At 38.4% G+C, this 20,355-nt stretch overlaps 2 protein-coding genes across 2 annotated transcripts; both read right to left on the reverse strand.

The window, feature by feature from the left end:
• Positions 1–190: 190 nt before the first annotated feature.
• On the reverse strand, positions 191–8,767 carry tbr1a (T-box brain transcription factor 1a). The gene is given in 7 exon segments (XM_052101127.1): positions 191–928; positions 931–1,055; positions 2,174–2,235; positions 2,332–2,490; positions 5,521–5,642; positions 6,838–6,992; positions 8,220–8,767. Coding segments are annotated over 7 exon segments (1,719 nt in total). The 3' UTR covers positions 191–380.
• Positions 8,768–9,495: 728 nt separating this feature from the next.
• On the reverse strand, positions 9,496–18,921 carry psmd14 (proteasome 26S subunit, non-ATPase 14). Its single transcript, XM_052101780.1, has 11 exons — positions 18,800–18,921; positions 18,184–18,238; positions 16,277–16,348; positions 16,031–16,150; positions 15,668–15,738; positions 15,398–15,548; positions 10,448–10,555; positions 10,271–10,345; positions 10,060–10,185; positions 9,810–9,872; positions 9,496–9,676 (listed from the first exon to the last, which is right to left on the reverse strand). Exons 2-11 carry the CDS (start codon positions 18,229–18,231, stop codon positions 9,578–9,580), a joined length of 933 nt encoding a protein of 310 aa, XP_051957740.1. The 5' UTR covers positions 18,232–18,238; positions 18,800–18,921; the 3' UTR covers positions 9,496–9,577.
• Positions 18,922–20,355: the final 1,434 nt, after the last annotated feature.

The raw sequence follows: 20,355 nt of genomic DNA on the forward strand, positions 1-20,355 counted from the left end.
CACTGCCGTGATCACTTAAATAATTTTTGTAGAGAAACAAACTTATCCCGATTTATTATATTGGGGTTGTAGATTTGAACAATTACTAAAGAATATGTCAGCCTATTATTTTTTTTTTAAATGACCAACACAACAACAAAAAGTATAATGGCACAAGCTGTCAAATACATCGAGTTCATACAGTTGGATAATCATCATTAAAATGTTACAACAACATTTTAATTGCACACTTAGTCCACACAGGTTGTCATCTGATAGTTGAAATGAATAATGTCTGATTCTTTGACTCCTTTTCTTTTATTGTTCTGTGAGACCTGCATGTCTGTTTTCAATGTATTATGAACTTCTGACACAGGAGTGATGAAGGGAGATGTATTCTTCTATTGTGCCTCTATTAAAATCTTTAAATCACTGGAATCAACTGATTTGATGGAAGATGGAGTCTCGGTCCACTTTGAATCCACAATATCTTGACCTTCGAGGGTCTCAGGTACCCCCAAATTCGATCTGTATATTCCCAACATATCTTATAATATATCATCCTCTGATAGATAATTTGGTTGGTTCAATCCTTCAGGAGTTCCATCTAGGACCCAACCATGCTGATTTGAGATGTTATTGCTGTTCTCTGTCGAACCCTGGGAATAACATCCGGGCGGGCTGGAGTAGTATTCCGAAACTCCACCAGTGCCACCAATATCAGGAAGAGGCAGACCTTTGACCCCCAACATGGTGTAAGAGAGCAGAGCTGCTGTATTAATATCAGTTTCACATGATGAAGCAGCTGGAGGAGAAACAAACCAGTGCTGCTCGGAAGTCATGGTTCTCTCTTGATTTTGCGTTGAGGTCACAAGGCTGTTTGTAAACGGAACTGCACGGTCACTAGTACTAGGGTTAGTGGAAAGGGTTGTAAAACTGGATTTAGTGCACTTTTGGCAAACTCGTCCTGGAATAATGCACTTGCCATTGCGTACCTTGAGCCCGGCGGCAGTTGAGAGCGAGGACAGTCACCGGGTGTAGGGGTCAGTTGCTTGGTGTTGCAGCTGGTGTCAATTCTGGATACACAAAGAAACAAAACCAGGAGGATATCAGGCACACTTTACAATCAGTGTCCATAATACGGAGTAATCATATTAGTAAATACAGAGAAACACTACAGAGCAAAATGATTTTCAAAACACTTTGTTAGTGTTATTGCTTCTGTTTTTAATTCTGTAATTGTTTAAATGTGTTATCCTATCTGTAACATGGACACTGAAGTGGAAAGTGTTTCTAATATTTAGTGTAAACTACTATTTGAAGATTAAAAGGTATATTCTGTGTTCAATACAAGTTAAGCAATGGGGCTAATTTCTTGGAGGGTTTAATTTAAGTTTATAATTTTATAAAAGCACTTGCATTAATTTTTCTGCTTAAACTTGTGTAGTATTTGAGCAGTTGTTTAAAACATTGTTTATGATTGTTTTATGGTTTACAGTGTTATGTCGTCATGGCAACAAAGTTGGAAAATTGGATCTAAATTAACAGGGTTAGTAAGTGGTTTTAAAATAATTTTAATATGCATATTGTTTACGTCTTGTGGCTATATTTTTGAAACGGTGAGTGTTTTATTTTTTACAGATTGGCCTCATTCACTTCCATTGTATGTGCCTTGCTGTAACTTAGATTTTTGCTTTTTTGAAAGGAATGAGGGACAAGTCTAAATAATTTTTTGTGGTAATCGCATTATGCCACAAATGCTGTTGCATGCATGAATAAGATATCCATTTCCAACACCTTTATTTTTAATGTTGATTAATGTTTCGTTTAATGTTGATCAAATCAGTAAAACATGAAAAATCTCACAATATTTAATGGCCTGAAAATGTGTTGCAACAAATTAATGTTTTGCTGTTACAATTCATGCAGCTGAAATATTCTTATTTATGAAATGAAGAATTTGAACACTTAATTGATTAGCAAATAATTGAAATCAAAATAATCAGACATAGACTGTTGTTGTTATAATGGTTATAACATTTACATTACTCCTAAGAGTATTTGCCTATACTTGATTACATTTAAAATAAACCATATTGTACACTTCTGTAATCAAGTCAAAATTAGAATTTAGATCTGAACACATGCAAAAGAAACAATTGTCAATTTATTCATTTGCTTGCAATACACTTACGTATCACAATTGTCTCGAAATCCTTTAGCAAATGGATTGTGATCAATTTTTAGCTGAATTATCTGAAGAAAAAAAAAACACATTTTCACTACATCGGTTCATATTAGCTGTAGTCTATAACATCATATGAATGAAGGCAATGGTGTACAAGATCTTACATGGGTGTTCTGGTAAGCTGTGACAGCTATAAATTGTGTCTCTGGGAAGGTAAAGGTTTGTACTCGATCAGAATGACTTGTATCTTCGGCTCCATTCTCATCTATTTCGATCACGTGCACTCTCGGCTGGTACTTGTGAAGAGACTGCAGGACAATCAACTCGAAGGACAAAGAAAAATAGTGTTCTTAAAACAACCTAAATAATATTTGTTTTTTGCATTTCACCCACTGTGAGAAGCAAGAGTGGACATTTTAAGTCCACGAAAACATGGTGAAGGATAATAAATAACGCTATAGCATATACAGTGTGCTAAAGGATTATTAGGAACACCTGTTCAATTTCTCATTAATGCAATTATCTAATCAACCAATCACATGGCAGTTGCTTCAATGCATTTAGGGGTGTGGTCCTGGTCAAGACAATCTCCTGAACTCCAAACTGAATGTCAGAATGGGAAAGAAAGGTGATTTAAGCAATTTTGAGCGTGGCATGGTTGTTGGTGCCAGACGGGCCGGTCTGAGTATTTCACAATCTGCTCAGTTACTGGGATTTTCACGCACAACCATTTCTAGGGTTTACAAAGAATGGTGTGAAAAGGGAAAAACATCCAGTATGCGGCAGTCCTGTGGGCGAAAATGCCTTGTTGATGCCTAGAGGTCAGAGGAGAATGGGCCGACTGATTCAAGCTGATAGAAGAGCAACTTTGCCTGAAATAACCACTCGTTACAACCGAGGTATGCAGCAAAGCATTTGTGAAGCCACGACACGCACAACCTTGAGGCGGATGGGCTACAACAGCAGAAGACCCCACCGGATACCACTCATCTCCACTACAAATAGGAAAAAGAGGCTACAATTTGCAAGAGCTCACCAAAATTGGACAGTTGAAGACTGGAAAGTTGAAGACATTCAGATGGTAGAGTCAGAATTTGGCGTAAACAGAATGAGAACATGGATCCATCATGCCTTGTTACCACTGTGCAGGCTGGTGGTGGTGGTGTAATGGTGTGGGGGATATTTTCTTGGCACACTTTAGGCCCCTTAGTGCCAATTGGGCATCGTTTAAATGCCACGGCCTACCTGAGCATTGTTTCTGACCATGTCCATCCCTTTATGGCCACCATGTACCCATCCTCTGATGGCTACTTCCAGCAGGATAATGCACCATGTCACAAAGCTCGAATCATTTCAAATTGGTTTCTTGAACATGACAATGAGTTCACTGTACTAAAATGGCCCCCACAGTCACCAGATCTCAACCCAATAGAGCATCTTTGGGATGTGGTGGAACGGGAGCTTCGTGGCCTGGATGTGCATCTTACAAATCTCCATCAACTGCAAGATGCTATCCTATCAATATGGGCCAACATTTCTAAAGAATGCTTTCAGCACCTTGTTGAATCAATGCCACGTAGAATTAAGGCAGTTCTGAAGGCGGAAGGGGGTCAAACACAGTATTAGTATGGTGTTCCTAATAAACCTTTAGGTGAGTGTATATATATATATATATATATATATATAGCACATTTATATTCAAATACATTCCATAATGCTATTCAAAATCATATTCAAACAAAAATGTATTATCCTGTATTATTATTACAGGTGAAACTCGAAAAATTAGAATATCGTGCAAAAGTTCATTAATTTCAGTAATTCAACTTAAAAGGTGAAACTAATATATTATAGAGACTCATTACAAGCAAAGTAAGATATTTCAAGCCTTTCTTTGATATAATTTTGATGATTATGGCTTACAGCTTATGAAAACCCCAAATTCAGAATCTCAGAAAATTAGAATATTACATGAAATCAATAAAAAAAAAGGATTTTAAATACAGAAATGTCGGCCCTCTGAAAAGTATAATCATGCATATGTACTCAGTACTTGGTTTGGGCCCCTTTTGCATTAATTACTGCCTCAATGCGGCGTGGCATGGATGCTATCAGCCTGTGGCACTGCTGAGGTGTTATGGAAGACCAAGATGCTTCAATAGCGGCCTTCAGCTCTTCTGCATTGTTTGGTCTCATGTCTCTCATCTTTCTCTTAGCAATGCCCCATAGATTCTCTATGGGGTTCAGGTCAAGCGAGTTTGCTGGCCAATCAAGCACAGTAATACCATGGTCATTGAACCAGGTTTTGGTACTTTTGGCAGTGTGGGCAGGTGCCAAGTCCTGCTGGAAAATGAAGTCAGCATCTCCATAAAGCTTGTCTGCTGAAGGAAGCATGAAGTGCTCTAAAATGTCCCGGTAGACGGCTGCGTTGACTCTGGACTTAATAAAGCACAGTGGACCAACACCAGCCGATGACATGGCTCCCCAAACCAACACAGACTGTGGAAACTTCACACTGGACTTCAAGCATCTTGGATTGTGTGCCTCTCCATTCTTCCTCCAGACTCTTGGACCTTGGTTTCCAAATGAGATGCAAAATTTGCTCTCATCAGAAAAGAGGACTTTGGACCACTGAGCAACAGACCAGTTCTTTTTTTCTTTAGCCCAGGTAAGACGTTTGACATTTGAAGCCCATGTCCAGGACCCGTCTGTGTGTGGTGGCTCTTGATGCAGTAACTCCAGCCTCAGTCCACTCCTTGTGAAGCTCCCCACACATTTGAATGGCCTTTTCCTGACAATCCTCTCCAGGCTACGGTCATCCCTGCTGCTTGTGCACCTTTTTCTTCCACACTTTTCCCTTCCACTTAACTTTCTATTAATGTGCTTTGATACAGCACTTTGAGAACATCCAACTTCTTTTGCAATTACCTTTTGAGGCTTTCCCTCCTTGTGGAGGGTGTCAATGATGGTTTTCTGCACAACTGTCAGGTCAGCAGTCTTCCCCATGATTGTGAATTCAACTGAACCAGACTGAGAGACCATTTAAAGGCTCAGGAACCCTTTGCAGGTGTTTAGCTGATTAGAGTGTGACACTTTGAGCCTACAATACTGAACCTTTTCACAATATTCTAATTTTCTGAGATTCTGAATTTGGGGTTTTCATAAGCTGTAAGCCATAATCATCAAAATTATATCAAAGAAAGGCTTGAAATATCTTACTTTGCTTGTAATGAGTCTCTATAATATATTAGTTTCACCTTTTAAGTTGAATTACTGAAATTAATGAACTTTTGCACGATATTCTAATTTTTCGAGTTTCACCTGTATATTGAGCAAATGAAATTAGAACTCACCTGAGAAGAGTTGCTGGTAGCGCTGTTGTTGTTTGTCAGCTTCAGTTTTCCGAAAGAGATTTCCTGACGCATCCAGTGCGCACCGGTGTTTGGAGAATCCGGGTGCATGTATACTCTGTTTCCTTTCAAACACAAACAAACAAGTGAAACATTTGATACTGTAGCCATTTAATTGCATTAACATACATTTTAACAATGTATAATTAATACTGTATTATTATTATTGAGTAGCCTACTATAGCTATCATTTTGCTCCAGACCGCATCTGGCTACTTGCGGATATAAAGCGTCTAGATCAGCGTTTCTCAACAGGGGCGGTACCGCCCCCTAGGGGGCGTTTGGACAGTGTTGGGGGGCGGTGTGAACGAGGCAGCAGAGAGGGGGGCGCTCAGGCACAAATGGGGGCGTTACTCAGAGGTACTCAACAGGCGGCCTGCGCAAAAATCTTTTCAGCACTTCTCCTTAGCCTATGTCTTCGTCTTGCTTGGATTACTGCTGCCACTTCACCAGGAGGATATGCCAGGAGAGCCGCTTCCTAAGTTACACATGCTTTTAAGAGGCGGAGAATTTTCAGCGCAAAATAAAGGCGCGCTTTCACCGGCTTTTTCTGTACATAACGCGGAATACATAATTAGGCGCATAATTAGTGCTCAGGGCTCACACTAATGACCGTAATTATTTTCTTCGGTTCAGTTCAGGTGGCCGAGCTGTTGTCGTCTTTGTTCGTCATTTGAAATCAAATGACCGTTTGTAGGCTATTCAAATTTGAAGCCTAGTATATATTGCCTAATTGAGTGCACGAACGACCGCTGCTTTTTCATTGGCCATTTAGGTTAGTTACGTTATTGTTCACGTGATTGGTTCATCTTAAAAAAATTTGTGTGTGAGCCTGAATTTGTTTGAATTTATAAATACATTTGCAATACCTTTCAAACAATCCATGTGTTTTTGCATTTTTTTCAAAACACAATATTACGCAACTTGAGGCTTTTACATGTAGTTTATACAATAAGAAACTTCTGTTTCAGTTTTTTTTTTTTTTACCAAAAACTCAGGCTTCAGGTATCAGTGTTGCAATTGTTTGGCTGTAATAGTATTTCTGAAGTGTTTTTGTTTTTTTTTAGGGGGTGTTAAGAGGATCATGAAGAGGTCAGGGGGGCGTTTGTTCAAAAAAGGTTGAGAACCACTGGTCTAGATGAAGGACATTCACCACACTTCTGATTCCAACGTTTATTTGTTTTTATCTGCACAATGCAAATGCTGGTAAATGTTTTCCATTGTGTTGATTAGCGGTTATATATATATTACACAATTCACCTGTAACATTAGTGTCCGCTTTGCCACACGGAACCCACTTTCCGCCCTGGAACCGCCAGCGGTTCGGATCCGCCAGAATCACGTCCACAATCACATTGTAATGACATGTCGGGTCAAGACCAGCAATACTAACACTCAGAAATGGGAACAGCCGCCTGCAGAAAAAAAGAACAGATTAAAAAAAAGAAAACTCTCCATAATCATGTTGGAAAGTTTTGGTCACTCTTGCTTTTACAGTGTTCCTATTAGCCTGTGTATGTAATTATATATGTAAATTGACCTAATAGCCTACCAACTAACTACATATAGGCTTACCTACAGTGTAATTATTTTGTAGAGTTGCTTACATATATATTTTTGTGTAACACTGGTACAGTATAGCCTATGCTTTAATTATTAAGCTTAATTTTAGTGGATTCAAATTAGATGATATCCTTAATAAGAATATATTGTAGAAGTTAAAGGAATATTCTGAGTTAAGTTAATCGACAGCATTGTGGCATACAATAGTTTACCACAACTGATAATTCGGCTGTCCTCATATATAAAGATATATAATCGAGATTACAGTGAGGCACTTACAATGGAAGTGAATGGGGCCAATTTTTGGAGGGTTGAAAGGCAAAAAGTTGTAGCTTATAATTTTATAAAAGCACTTGCATTAATTATGTTAAAACTAATGTATTATTTGAGATGTAATAATGTTTAAATCATCTGGGTTTTTTACAGTCATTTTAGGGTTTGATTACATTATGGCAACGAAGTTATAACTTTGCACAGGAAAGGTTAGTAAGCGATTTTATCACACTAAAATCGTGTTAACACCACTGATATCTCTATATAAAGATCAGTGGTTAACACGCATATTGTTTTTTTCTTGTGGCTATTCTTTTGACACAGTATTTTAACATTTACATTTTGGCCCCATTCACTTCCATAACGCAGATTTATATTATTATTATTATTTTTTTTTTTACGAGGGGCAAGTCAAAATGAACGTTTGAAATATTATGCCACAAATGCTGTCGATTGAGCTTAATTTGAATTGAACCTGGAATATTCTTATAAGAATTAAAAAAAAAAAAACACACACACACACACACACACACACACACACACACACACGAGTTAATGGATTAATATAGTATATTATAGTAATTAGTCTACTAGTTAATAGTTATAAATATAGATAATCTTAATGAACAAGCAACACTGGCACTGTAAAATAAGGTTATGATGCTTTGTTATACTTTATTTATTACTATTAATAGTAATGATGTAAAACTTTTATCAATTTAAGAAAAATAGTAATTATCTTTAAACTGTTTAAACTGTTTTTAGAGCATAGGCAAAGAAAAAAAAAAAGAAAAGAAAAAACTTACCGCCCTTGTTTAGTAACGATCATTTCTGTTTGGTGTCTGTTAAATTTAAACCAAAGCGCCCGGTTACACAGATAAACCTGAGCTTTACCGGGCACCGAGGGGAACGGATAGACGGCACTGTTTGGGAAGGTTTGTCCATACGATTGCGAGTACGCGTATCTCATATACAACCCGTTAGAGATGACCGGGTGAGGTGCCATGTTGTGACTGGAAAAAGCCGGGAGCGCGGGCGTAACATGTTGACCTGAATACGAGAACATAGAAGAAGACGAGGCGAAATCGGTCCGCGCGTGACTTGATTCAGGCAAATTCCTGTCCTCGCTTTCACCGTCATCCCTCAGGAAGTCCTGAACGCCACTCTTGTCCTCTGAAGAGAAAGTGTTTGATGGGTTTCTCAGCCCTGCGAAGAGTTTTTTCAGCGGTGGCTCGTTCTTCAGGGTGGTGGAGACGCGGCTATCCCCCTGTTCTTTGATGAGCGTAAAATCATTGTCCACACTCATCGTTTTCTTGGCCAGTGCAGACGATGAGGGGAGTTGTTGCAGGTGCATCACTTCTTGGAGCTCAATCTGGGTTCACACCTCATACATGCTGCTTTGACTGGGTGTTCATGCCCTCTGCTGCATGTGCCAGGCTGTTAAGCGTTCACTCTGAGCGTAATACAGGAAACAGACATCGCTTCATACTTGAGAATAACATACCGAGTTGGCATACATTTAGATGAATATCAAGGCTTTTATGCATCTTTAACTTTAATTAATTTTATACTTCTAGACTGACACCGAATTCCAATCTTGCACACCAAACAAGCACAAACAAATTAAAATATAAAAGTATGCATGTTTCTATGTGACTGAAACTGATTGAATTGTATGTGTAGTAACAGATTTAAAAACTAACAGATTTAAAAACGTGTGACTCCAAAATACTCATTAAATCAAGTGAAAGCTCCAAGACCTGAACAACCATGTTTAGGGAGCTCCACAAATAAATATTTCACTGATGCCCACTTTTAGGCATAGACCTTAAGTGATGTCCTATTAAATAAGGTGCATTACAGTGTTGTTCTCTGAAATTTCCCCCCAGAGCCTGGCACACCGAGGACAACTCCTTTAGGTTGAATCTTCTTTCATTTGCTGTAGTAAACAAAGATGAATGGCATGCATCTACTGTATCTTGTTGCCATTTCTAGAGTTTGGCCAGTTGTTTTCTAATGCAGAATGTTCATAATCTGCATTCTCTGAATACATGTGTGGAGGACAGACAAATGTAATACTGGATTTTTATGTTTATTTCTTAAAAAGACAGAACATTTGTGGAATATGAACACTTATGCACAGACAAAGATGTGGAGAAAGAAATCACTGGAACACAACCGTGTCCAACATTGCTGCGAGGCACTGCACAATATTGGATGTCATAAGAACATCCACATGTTCTTCCAAATGCCGCTTGGGATCCTGCATAAAGAGAGAGTAGATTGGTTATTTATAAAGACCTGTTGTCCTTTAGGACAATAGAATGCCAAATGCTCTATAGATCATCCACCTGTACTGCAAAGAGAAAAAAAAAAAAAAAACATGGACTAATCACCTGTTTTCCAACGTTCTTAATAGCCAGTTGTTCAGGGGTCATTTTATCCTCTTCCTCTACCGCCTGAATGGACAAAGGCATAACATTTAAAACAAATGCCCCATATTTCACCAAGAAATCTGCCATAGGCTAAAATGAATAACAAAATCCTCCCTACAAAAAAGCTTTCTGGCACAACTTTTGATGATTGACATGTTATAGGTTAATTTTAATATAAAAAGGTATTCATTGTCCCTGTGTGGTTGCTCACCTTATTGTAGTTCTTGGCCAATTCGAGCATTTCCTTGACTATGGTCTCGTTCAGTTTGCAGTGTTCACTGTAGTCCTGCAGGGTCAGACCCTCCATCCAGCTTTTCTTATTGAGGTTCAGTAACATCTAAAACACACAATGTGAAAAAAAAATCTTGGTACAGGGAACAACAAAAAGCATCTTTAAATTCTGTCCATCCATATGTCCATACCTTCTGCTCCAATTCATTCTTCCTGTAGTTGATGGTAATGGAGTAATAATGTCTGTTGAGGCCATGAATCAGAGCCTGCATAAGAAAAACAACCTTTCATTATTCTCTTCTTTCAGGACTTTCAAAAAAAATTGGTGGGAGCCTGGTAAAAAAAACAAAAAAAAAACACATCATAACCTGAATAGAGGGTTTGTTGAGGTGTCCCAGGTTAGAGGTTGTCTGCCGCGGCTCGTGACCCAGAACCATCATATTGGCATTTATTAGCCTAAAAGCGTCAATTACAACCTGGGAATAAAAGAAGAGTTGAATCAGATAACACACTTTTATCAATGTGTTGGCCATTCATGCAACTAATCATTCATTATAACATGAATTATTAGTTTTAATGCATTGTAAGCTCTATAGGCACTCAAGTAAACTCACTCTCTTTCTAGACTGTGAGGGCACTAGCATATAAAATCTGATCTTATCCAAAAGAATAAAAAGAGACTAGATGGAAGAAAGCAAGATAAAGAGAGTTTGCAGTGAGAAGACAGGCTTTGAAACAATAGCTAATGCTGTGGGCTGTCACATCACATAAGCAGTGACAGTACACCTAAGCTCACACACAGGTCAAGCCTGCCCACATGAACAGTATGTAGAGCAGAGCAACAGTCACACCCAGACACATCACAGCCATGTAGACACACCTACACATAGCAGAACAGAGAGGCAGGCAGTGCCAACATGGAGGCATATAAAGAGAAAGGTGGAAGAGACAAATTCAGAGCAAATGAAAGATTTAGAATAATAAAGCCAAAAAGAAAAAAGGAAAGAAAGAAATGAAAGACTTTAAAGTTGCACTCAGTATTTTCGAAGTATGTCGAAGTGGCTTACACTGACACCTAGTGGCCTGGATGCAGCATCATTCAAACAGTAGTTTTCAGTTGCCAATGACATTGTAGAAATTCGCTATGCACAGTAAACCAGGATTCATTTAATCCATGAAAGCATCCAATAACAGGGCGGTTACTGAGATTAAGCCAGTAGTATTCAGCTGGTCATGTGATGCTAACATGGCTGCCCCCTTAAGGCACAATGATTTACATTGCAGGAGGGATAGCAATCCATATCTAGGAACCATAATATCACAGTCTTGGAGTGGTCACTTGTGACTTGGGCCAGTAAGTAACCACAAAGCAACACCCTAGCAAACACCCAGAACACCCTAGTGTCAAAGCAGCAACTTTTGCACAGGTAAGCACCACTCTAGTAAAAATCTAGTTTATTTTAGAATTTACATCTGGGTTGCTCACCAAATAAAGATATTTAATCTGTACACATGAATCAATATAAAATCCTGTCTCAAAATATTGCTCACTTTTATTTTTACTGAATTTGATTTCTAGAAATCTAATGACCACCAGCAAAATCACACTGAGGGGATCTATCTTAGTCTCCAAAACAGAAGAGTTTTAAATATGGAAGGAAGCAGACTGGGTGCTAGAAGAGCACAGATCACACATCACACCAAACACACGCACATTCACACAAAGTAACACCTCCTGAACCCAGGGGGCTTGTTAAATCCTGACTAAACCAACTGGTGTAAAATCCTGCAGTGCCAGTCTGTCGTGATGTGTTGATCTGGGTGTGGGATGTTTGGAGGGTGAATTATCAGGCACAGGAGAAAGACAGAGGACCAAGATGTGCTGACGCCACGAAGTCCTCACCACACTCTACACCATCTCATATCCATCTCAAGTTCACAAAATATGATGGAACTCTGAAGGTGTTGGTGCTGTACCTCCTTTAAATCCAGGGTTTTAAAAAAAAAAGTATCTGTACATTCTATATTTATGTTCACAGAACCATTAGAGTCCACAGATATTGTTGATGGTCTATGGACAGATAAATAAAATATAAAGAATTGGAATGGAAAACATTAGTTTCCTTAGTTTAGTCAAGAGGGTTTTAACGATTAATCAATGGTCGATTAATTGCAGTTAATAATTTAATCGAAGAATCAAGAATAGTAATTAAACGAGAAAAGAGCTAAATCAGCATCTGCCATGCTGATTTAACTAGTGACACAAATGTATACGATATACATGAAGACCCAGGTGTAGCCGACTTCCCTTAAGCCTCTTAGAATATCAAGTAACTCCATGAAGATTAACTCAAGATATAGTGTCACATTGTTTCTGGACTCACGAAAAAACATGACAAAAGCCACATTTGTTTATAAATCTTATGAATGTCTGTGTGCTTTTTCACACAAATTATGACTTTCACTCAATATTTAGTCCGTGAGTGAAACAAGATGCTTGTTGTAGTCTATTTGTTGTGATCCTTTCCAACTAAGTTTTATGCTTATGTTTTGACTTTGTTTGACAGGGGTTAGCGATCCAAAAGTGGGTTCCAGGTCTGTTCGAATAGGGTCGCGGTCAAGGTAAAAAACAATGCCATGGTTCTCCCTCCACTTGAAAATTTTCAGAGGCAAAATTCATGATCCCTCTCATTCAGTGCTTCATACGCATTAAGTACACTTCTCATCTGCAGCGCAGTGTTTTCACGGTTCGAATGAGGCCTGGTTTTCATGCAAGTGTGATGCGAGCCATCATAGAACTACTAGCACCAATAATCTGCTCTGCTCTAACCTACTGTATCTCTGGAGCTCATGCACTTCAAAAGGACTTCCCTCGATATTGCAGAGCAGACCACAAAACTAATGTGACCCATTTGAATTCCAGTGGAAAAAGTTCTAGTTTAAAGCACTATGGAGGCCAGAGTTATTATAGTTTTGGATTTTTAATTAGGTTTTATTTCTATTTTATATAAATCTGTCATTACAAATTAGTTTTAGTTTTCACAGCTTGTCAGGCAAAATCTCTCTTTTTTTTTTTTTTTTACCTTATTGAGGTTTTAAATTGATGATTTTTATATTGGGATGTGTGGCAAAGCTCACTTCATGACCACCAGTAGGAAAAGCAATGGTAAATAAAATAACAGAAATTTGAGGTGAAATGTTTGTAAATGTTATATCATGACTTGTGACGTAAAAGGATTACAAAATCTAAAACATTTATACTAAATACTTTGTAGATATTTTTCTAGAGAATCATTTGTCCTCTTGGATTTGGTCAAAAGAGAGTCTTCAAAGATTCTACTTCTCAGTATTTAGAATTTCTTAATTTTTTGCTCTGGACTAAGGTAGAAGACCTTATTCCAAGGTATAATGTCAGGTTGTGTGTGTTTGGATCATAATTAAAAGTGCCAAGAAATAAGGGGGCTGGGTAGCTCAGCAAGCATTGATGCTGACTACCACCCCTGGAGTCAAGAGTTCAAATCCAGGGCGTGCTGAGTGACGCCAGCCAGGTCTCCTAAGTAACCAAATTTGCCCGGTTGCTGGGGAGGGCAGATTCACATGGAGTTGCATCCTCGTGGTCACGATTAGTGGTTCTCGCTCTCAATGGGGCACGTGGTAAGTTGTGCGTGGATCGCGGAGAGTAGCATGATCCTGCACATGCTGTGAGTCTCTGCGGTGTCATTCACAGTGAGCCACGTGATAAGATGCGTGGATTGACATCTCAGAAGCAGAGGCAACTGAGACTTGTCCTCCACCACACGGATTGAGGTGAGTAACCGCGCCACCACGAGGACCTACCAAGTAGTGGAAATTGGGCATTTCAAATTGGGAGAAATGTTTTAAAAAAATATGCCAAGAAAAGTAACATTTCCCAAAGTGTCCTACTTTGCCCAAAACAAAAACTAAAACGAAACTAAACCTGAATTTGAGTTTGAAAATGTATTTTAGTTTAGTCTTAGTTTTTTCATATAATTTCAGTTTTTATTTTATTTTATTTTACGAAAAGGGGATTAGTTTGCTTTTATTTTAGTTTTAGTTAACAATAATAACACTGATGGAGGCTAAACATCACTGTCAAAAGGAAAAACACTGTTATGCACCACAATAAAGATGTTTTCAAATGTATCACCCTTACAAAATGTATCACGATTTTACAGAAGTAACATTAACTGTGATATTTTGACAAACATGTTAGGTTCATATTAAATAATCAATACAGTAGAATTATTTAGACCATTATGATTACAACTGTGACATTTGTAGTTAAGGTTTTTAAATGTGTTTAGCCTACAATTTTTTTTTATAAAGAAAAATACTAGAATGCATTATTATTATTTAGAAAGACTAGTTACATTGACCAAAGCACAGAAATGAGGAGCCATCTACAGCCATTCAGCAGCCATGTTGTTGACATCAACAACAAAAAAATAAATGGCACTTGGAACATGGCCGTATACCAATCCTAACCTAACCCCAACAATAAACAAAATAATGAAAGATAAAAGAAAATGTGACCAAAGATACATTAAATACAGGTTACGTTTTTTTTTTACTATTTTGTTTCGCCACTTGATGTCCAATGTAAAATCTAGGTCCCAAAGCAAAAACAGTTGAGAACCACTGGTGCACAAGTTATATTTTAGAAGTTATGAGAATGAAACACTTCTAATTTATAAGCAAATTTAAAAAGCAATTGGTTAAGATTTTTGCAAAGTCCAGCATCTAAGCTTCATTTATCAACTTTCGTTCATTAGCGTTAACGATTGTCGCTCACGGATATTTTTAAATTTACAACCCTAGAACTTAATGTTATGCGTTATGGGGAAGATCTAGGATTTTTATATTGGGAAACTTTTTATATTTGTGTGTAATTGTGAGCTTATTTTTATGTAAAGTCCTTTAATAAATATATCAGTACATGCAGTTGGGTTTAGGTACTACACATGCTACTTACTCTTCCAAGTATACCATATTTTCTACCTGTCCCCAATCCCCATCCCCTAACTAGGAATGATGGGAGAGATGGGATGTCACATGGTTCAGCGGGTGCTAATAGAGTGCACAGCAGAAAATAGACATGAAAAAAACTACATATATCACAGAAATCCCAGTTCCCGCACACTGAGAGAAAGTGTGAACACACGTTCGCATACACACAGATCCAAAAAAGATGCATAAATGAAGACGAGACAAGACAGTTCTCTGAATGTCTGAAGACTGTTGAGTGGTAACATCTGTAAGTGTGTGTCTTGAGTATGAGCGTGTACATGGACCATTACCTTTCCCTTGACACTCTGGATGGGGTCGACCACAACGGCAACAGCACGTTCTGACAGAGCCTCAAAACTCTGCTGTGTGTTAATGTCCACACCCGACAACCAGCAGCCAAAACCGGGGTGACTGTGGTACCAGCCCACCACCATCTCAGGCCTATAACACAGAGACACACAAACCTTGATAGCATGACGCTCAGCCACATGTTGAATTCTCAAGGAATTTGTGTATTTCTATAAAAGCTCAGGAGAATGTCACTGCTCAGATTCCCTCACCTTCCTGTCTGCTTTAACATGTCCAACATCTTGGCTTGAAAAACAGGGTCCACGGCTTCTACACTTACACCCTGTCAAGAGAGCAAACATGAATTATTAAATATTTTTCCTCCAACTTTTGGTCACATGATGGAGCATCGCATTGATAAAATCTTTGCATTTTTTTCTTCTATGTCCTTGCAAAGCACCATCCCCTCTGAAATGAAAGATGCACAATGTTCTCTGCCGCAGTGCAAACTTGTGTAATAGCTTGTGTTGCACAATGTTCTCACCAGACATTTTAAATGGCACTAGATGAAGTTTGAAATATGGGTGAAAACAGCTTCAGTAATCAGGATGTTAATTGTCGTTTAAGTTTCTCACCGTTCCTGACTGTGGCATGGCAAACACGTCAATTACGCGAACAGTGTAATCGTCCACAAACTCTCCTAACATAAGACCCATGACTTCCATGGGCACACCAGCACGCCCGTGTTTCAGCATCTACACACGCACACAGACAGAGAGACAGATAAAAGATAAATTACCATAGATCTTTTGCTATAGAATGCTTAATATTTTATATAGCATGAGAGAGAAAAAAAAAAGAGTAACTGTGTGAATACTGACCTTTAGCAGGGCGAGAGAGGAAATGTACACCTGTTCAGCTGTGTCCACAGCGGGGGCATCTGTGGGAGGACCCTGCAGAAAACACAGTTACTTGTTACTTTATAATGTGTGGCATCAACATGTAGTGACACACTGACATACTAAGTGATGTATGTAGATCCCCAAAAAAATAGATCCTCCCCACAACAAAATCCACATCAGAGATCTAAAACTTAATTTGGGTCATTCTGCAAAATAAATGCCTTTTGAGTTCCTCATTAACATACATGTAAACAATGACTTTAACAATGTATAGCTGATGCCAACTTTTGTGACTGTATGAATTTTTCATCATATTTCTTTATTAGGATGCTTTTTGGCCTGTCCCGAGCCGTGTTTCCAATTTATCTTTGAAATAAACTAGTATTTAGCTTCATTCCATCCCGGATGTGTATGACTTACTTTCTTCTGCTGAATTCAAAAGAAGATTTTTAAAAGAATATCTCAACTCTGTAGATCCTTACAATGCAAGTGAATGGTATCCAGAACTTTGAAGGTCCAAAAAGCATATAAAGGCAGCATAAAAATAATCCATATGCCCCATTTGTTAAATCTATATCTTCAAAAGCGATATGATAGGTGTGGGTGTGAAACAGATCAATATTTACTGGACAGGGAGGAGAATTTATAGTAAAAAAGGACTTACCCAAACCTACCGTTATTGCGTCTTAAGATATGGATTTAACCACTGGAGATAAATGGATTACTTAGAAGATACCTTCATATGCTTTTTGGACCTTCAAAGTTCTGGGCACATTCACTTGCATTGTATGAACCTACAGAGCTGAGAATTTCTGCTAATAATCTTTGTTTGTGTTCAGGTGAAGAAAGTAAGTCAAATTCATCTGTGATGGCATGAGGGAGAGTAAATTATCAGATAATTTTCCTTTTTGGGTGAACAATCCCTTCAGATTGTAAAAAAAGGTTCAGAGAAGTGTAAGATAGATGCCAGCGTGATGCTTGATAAACACAGAGGGATGAAGAGATCCATTGTGATATCTATCAGTCACCTTGAAAAATTTGTTTTTAGAGGTTTTGTGATCCTTAAGTAATTGTAATGTACACGTTTACAAAGGTTACTGGGCAAGAAACGACCACCAGTCACACACACAATACAAGGCCATATGGATGTGTGAATATCAAAGAGCCAATCAGAGCTTACTATGTGTGGAAAACTGAACATGAAACTGAAAGCCGCTCAAGGCATTTCCAGGCACACTGTTAGGCCAATCAATATACCATCATATATTCTTAAATGCAGTTTTAAAGATTAAACGTGTGCAGCCACAAATAAGGAAATTAGAATAAAACCAGAAAGATGGAAAATAATTGCAGGCAGTTTATCATGAGCACCCCCACCTCACGTGCAATTTCTCGACTATTGGCAGAGTGTGGTGTGAATTAGAGGGAGACGGCTTGTTACTGAAGGTGTTAATTGGCAGAGAGAACTGAGAATTGTCTCCCTCCCCATCACGCACAAGCCCTGAGACAAATCTTGTGAGAACACTCTGACAGTACTGCCCCCTACCCTCCCCCAACAGCACTACCCCCAAAAAAGTTTCCTATCTGTGCTTCTGCTTGCCTTATAAAATCTCAAGAACAGCAATTGTAGGATTTGATCCCTACTTTCAACAGGGTCAAATATACTAACATATTGTTCAGACCAAGTCTGTTATTATTCAGCCAGTTCCTTTTTCCAAATGTCTCATGTTTTGTCTGATGGCAGGTATGGTAAACATATCTGTGTTGTTGTAATCTTTCACATTCTGCCTGATCCAATGACTCCAGGTCAGGTGCTGTGACATGAACAAACAAATGTATCTGGTTCACCAAATATCTCCCAAGATCTAAATAATGTGGCAGTTTACCTGGCTGAGTCCTGGCATTCCCCCTCCAAGCCTTAAGAGCCGGTCCATTTCTGAGCTAGTGACAAACATAAACAAGCATAGATTGTTTAGTTCACAGGGTTTGCAGTTGGGTTAGTTCAACGAATGTCATTTCATGATACATGACTACTAATTTCTGAGCTCATATTGATGGACTTTTCTCAAATTGTAACTAATTAGACACATTTCAACCTGCCAACCCCCAAAATGAATAGAAGTAAGAGTATCTCTATCTTTATGGTATTCACAGATCAGACACAGTTCTCTGAAATTTGTAACACACTGCCAGAGATCAGACAGCTATGTGCTAGGCTAGTTAGCATAGAGTTCATTACACGCAGTCAAATGAAGATTCCAATTCTGATAAACATCAGAACGACAATGTGTAGACTTATTACAGAACAATTTAGATGTTATTAACATAGAACTTGTTACTCATCCTCACTGAACAGCTGCATGAAATGCTAATGATGCTAGAGAGGCTACATTCATCCCTAAACAGCAGCATACTGAGTTTATAATGACACAAACAGCGTGCCATAGAGTAAAATATGTAATTAAACATTATATCCATGCTTAATATACGTTGTTTGTTTACCTGAGTAATGAGAAAAAGTTAAAGACAAAGAGCCTGCTGAGTGTGTCAGGCCGGCGACAATGAATCAGCCAGAATTACCACCACCATGAAAAGTACCACAACAGGGTTACTCAAGATGGGAGATCCGCTTTTCAAAATAAAGGTCTCTAAGCGTGAATTGTCGTACATTATGCACATCGTTAATGCAATTGATTAAATATTATTGTCAGTGTTTAGAATATATTATTATATTATGATTTAAATATATTATTTAGTGTAGTATAATATATGTTCAAAACATGAGTTGGCATTTATACATTTACAAGCATCTAATGATGTTGTTTTCTCTCTTTATTGGTCTTTTTTCTTTCTTTCTGATTGTTTTTGTTGCTGTTGTTGGTTTAACTGTATCCTCATTTTCTCCCCATTTTGGCTTGCCCAATTCCCACTACTTACTAGGCCCTCCAGGTGGCAGAGGACATGGTTATCACGTGGCTCGCTGTGCAGGACACCACAGAGACTCACAGCATGTGGAGGCTCATGCTATTCTCCGCGATCCATGGACAACTTAACTGAGAGCGAGAACCACTAATTGCGACCACGAGGAGATTACCCCTATGTGACTCTACCTTCCCTAGCAACAAGGCCAATTTGTTTGCTTAGAAGACCTGGCTGAAGTCACTCAGCACACCCTGGATTCGAACTCATGACTCCAGTCAGAGTAAGTACTCACTGAGCTACCCAGGCCCCACTCTTTCTGATTGTTAGCATTTACAATATTGTAACAGAAGCCAGCTGGTATGTGATAGCTGTGCGGTATGTGTAAACCTCACTCCAATAAGCAGTCCCTGGAAAAAGTGAGATTAATTCTGCATTCCATCTACCGGGATATTTCTACTTGATATCTCTGAATGTCCTACCATAATTGTATTCCATTGCCTGATATTTGGAAGATGACTTTAAGGAAACAAAACTTTACCACTCCCATTAGCTTAGCAGAGGTTCGACTGTTACCAGAGAAGTCTCCTAGCAACCTAACAGATAACAATTCTGCATTACTAACATTTGTGCTATAGGTGTATGACCGTCAAAAGAGAGTTTAATTTAACATGTTTTATACACTTGTTTCAGCAGGTGTTTGTTAAACAAGCTTTAATTTCATGTAATGTGGAAACTTAAACTCATTTATCAACATTACTTAATAAAAGTTCATGTTTATCACTTAATTTGTATATCACCCTGGGTGCCGACATGTTTGTGTGATGTTTAAAATTTCCACACGACTTGCCAAGTTGGAATTTTGTCTTCAAGTGTTGTTCCATTGCACGTTTCCTAGTAGGAAGTTGGAAAATCCAACATCCATGTTGAATGGAATGCAGCATAAGGGCACACTAGACAGAGAGGATGCTGAAGAAACTGAAATAAAGGAACATGAAGAAAATGGTGAGGATAATAATGCTAATGAGCAGGTAAATGGTACAAAGCAGGTAGGGGAAGAAAGAGCAAGAGATTTGGCCGAATCTGTTCTTGAGGAAGAGGAGGTTATGGCATTTGATGAATCTTCATTTAAGGTCCCT

Source organism: Xyrauchen texanus, chromosome 32 (genome assembly GCF_025860055.1).
Source record: "Xyrauchen texanus isolate HMW12.3.18 chromosome 32, RBS_HiC_50CHRs, whole genome shotgun sequence".
NCBI classification, from domain to species: Eukaryota; Metazoa; Chordata; class Actinopteri; order Cypriniformes; family Catostomidae; genus Xyrauchen; species Xyrauchen texanus.

What these genes read in the sequence shown, in the direction of transcription:
- psmd14 (XM_052101780.1), bottom strand. Translation starts at nt 18,231, where the DNA reads ATGGACCGGCTCTTAAGGCTTGGAGGGGGAATGCCAGGACTCAGCCAG. An exon ending in TCCAGAGTGTCAAGGGAAAG is followed by an intron (nt 10,556 to 15,397) that starts GTAATGGTCCAT and finishes TTTTATTCCCAG; the next exon opens with GTTGTAATTGACGCTTTTAG. An exon ending in TTAAGAACGTTGGAAAACAG is followed by an intron (nt 9,677 to 9,809) that starts GTGATTAGTCCA and finishes CTCTTTATGCAG; the next exon opens with GATCCCAAGCGGCATTTGGA.